A 2,406-nucleotide genomic window follows, 5' to 3' on the forward strand; every position below is an offset into this window, starting at 1 on the left:
ATTGATCAACATATCGATCTCCTTATTTATCTCTTTATCAATATATCTATTTATTTATCTACTTATCTGTCTATCTGTCAACATATTTATTGATCAATCTAGTTCCCTATCTGTCTATTTATCAGCCTATCTATCTATCCATCCATCTATTATCTATCTATCTATCTATCTATCTATCTATCTATCTATCTATATATATATATATATATATATATATATATTCATTTATCGTTTTATGTAGCTCAATATACATGTCAATATCCATAAGTAAGTATGCATGTATGTAACCATCGTTCATCCATATCATCGCAGTTATTAATTAAAAAGTGATATCAATATCCGTTACACAGGAAATAAGCGAAAACGCAGCCCTTAACAAAAATTGATTCCCATCTTTCCAGAAAATTGCCCTACCGCCGTAACTTTCCCCTCATCTAAGGATACAGTGATGCTATAAATTTCTCTCCCTCTAATATTACCTCCCTATGTGTCTCATTTTCCAGTAAACCTGGTAATGAATACTCTGGTGAGCACGTTTACCACTTTCGTTCTTTAAAATGCGAGCTATATTTCAGAGTTTTTTTATTATATAGAGCAGCTTGTTATTTATGTGCCGTCGTGAACCTCCTTTGTATTTACTATCTGTTATGGGAACTAGATTGAGTTTTATTGATGTTAATGATATTATTATTAGTAGTATTAGTTGTAGTTCTGAATCTCCTCCTTATTTACGGGAATATTTGATAGGTTATTTTATATAGAAGCAAATGGTTTTATTTTGTACAGGCTGATATACGTCTCTTTTTATGATTTATATATCACAGATGTTTTAATTTTGTTGGTGTAGATAGAAAATTTTATTTTAGTTGTTCATTACCGCTCTCATAGTTTATTTATCTCCTTATTTCCTTTCCTCACTGGGCTATTTTTTCCCTTTTGGAGCCCATGGGCTTACAAAATCCTGCTATTCCAAGTAGGCTCGTAGCTTAGCTAGAAATAATAATAGTTATAGTAACGATTAACTTTTATGAAGAAAAGTAAAGGAAAATATTGATATAACTTGATAGCCAGTTTCAAACAGGTCTTTGAAAGGAAGAACAATAACTTCCAAGAATAATAAAAGTGCATGTAAGACAGTCATAGACGTTTATGATTAGCATTTTTTGAAGTCTTATCAAATGATGAATATTGTGGAAAATATTTGCTCAGGATTTCATCCATAAATTAGACAGGCAATCAGTAGAGTGTAGACCTTCGCCAGGGCAGGGAAATCCCCTGTGCCAATGGGATAGAGGGAGCCCCTAATGTGGCAGCGGGAACGGGGGAGATTTGCCATTCCAGTGGGAACGGGGGAAGCCGCACCGGGCCAGCGGGAATGGGAGAGCCATGCCAGGCCAGCGGAAACGGGGGAGCCCCGCCTTTCCAGCAGGAATGGGAGAGCTCGGCTGTGCCAGGGAGAATGTTGGAACCCTGCCGTGCCAGCGGGAACAAGGGAGCCTCTCCATGCCAGCAGGAATGCGGGAGCCCCGCCTTGCCAGCGGAAAAGGGGGAGTGCCGCTGTGCAAGCGGGAACGGAGCAACCCCACCATGCTAGTAGAAACTGGGGGGCCTCGCCGTGTCACCGGGAACGAGGAAGCCCCTCCATCCCAGCAGGAATGGGGGAGCCCACCGTTCCAGCTAGAACGGGAGAGCCCGGCCATGCCAGCGGGAACGTAAGAGCCTCGCCATTCCAGTGGGAACGGGGGAATCCCCACCGTGCCAGCGGGAATGGGGGAAGCCCCACTGTGCCAGCGGGAATGGGGGAGCCCCACCATGCCAGTAGGTACGGGGGAGCCCCACCATGCCAGTGGGAACGGGGGAGCCCCGCCATGCCAGTGGGAACGGGGGAGCCCCGACGTGTCAGCGAGAATGGGGGAGCCCTGCTGTGCCAGCGGGAACGGGGGAGCCCCATCGTCCCAGCAGGAACGGGGTAGCTTCGCCGTTCCAACGGGAATGGGGGGACCCCGCCGTGCCAGCAGGAATGGGGAAGCCCTGCCATGCCAACGGGAACGGGCAAGCCCTGCCATGCCAGCGGGAACAGGGGAGCCCCACTGTGCCAGCCAGAACAGAGGAGCCCCGCTGTCCCGGCGGGAATGGGGTAGCCCTGTTGTACCAGCGGGAACGGGGGAAAGCCCCACTTGCCCAGCAGGAGTGGCGGTACAGTCCCTCCAGCCCAGTGGGAAGGGGAGAGCCCTGCCAGGCTAGCGGGAAGTGGGGACCCTCGCCAGGCTAACAAGAGAGAGAGAGAGAGAGAGAGAGAGAGAGAGAGAGAGAGAGAGAGAGAGAGAGAGAGAATATTGAAATTTATGTCTACCTATTAGTATAGTGGGTCCTTTGATCTGTCGTTTGTTATACACGTTTGTCATC

The 2,406-nt window shown here is 46.9% G+C and overlaps 1 protein-coding gene across 1 annotated transcript; it reads left to right on the top strand.

Annotated features, from left to right (window-relative positions):
- Positions 1 to 1,304: 1,304 nt before the first annotated feature.
- Positions 1,305 to 1,973, top strand: LOC137649269 (collagen alpha-1(I) chain-like). The gene has a single exon (XM_068382253.1). It carries the CDS (start codon positions 1,305 to 1,307, stop codon positions 1,971 to 1,973), a length of 669 nt encoding a protein of 222 aa, XP_068238354.1.
- Positions 1,974 to 2,406: the final 433 nt, after the last annotated feature.

This window comes from Palaemon carinicauda, chromosome 11 (genome assembly GCF_036898095.1).
Source record: "Palaemon carinicauda isolate YSFRI2023 chromosome 11, ASM3689809v2, whole genome shotgun sequence".
Classification (NCBI taxonomy): Eukaryota; Metazoa; Arthropoda; class Malacostraca; order Decapoda; family Palaemonidae; genus Palaemon; species Palaemon carinicauda.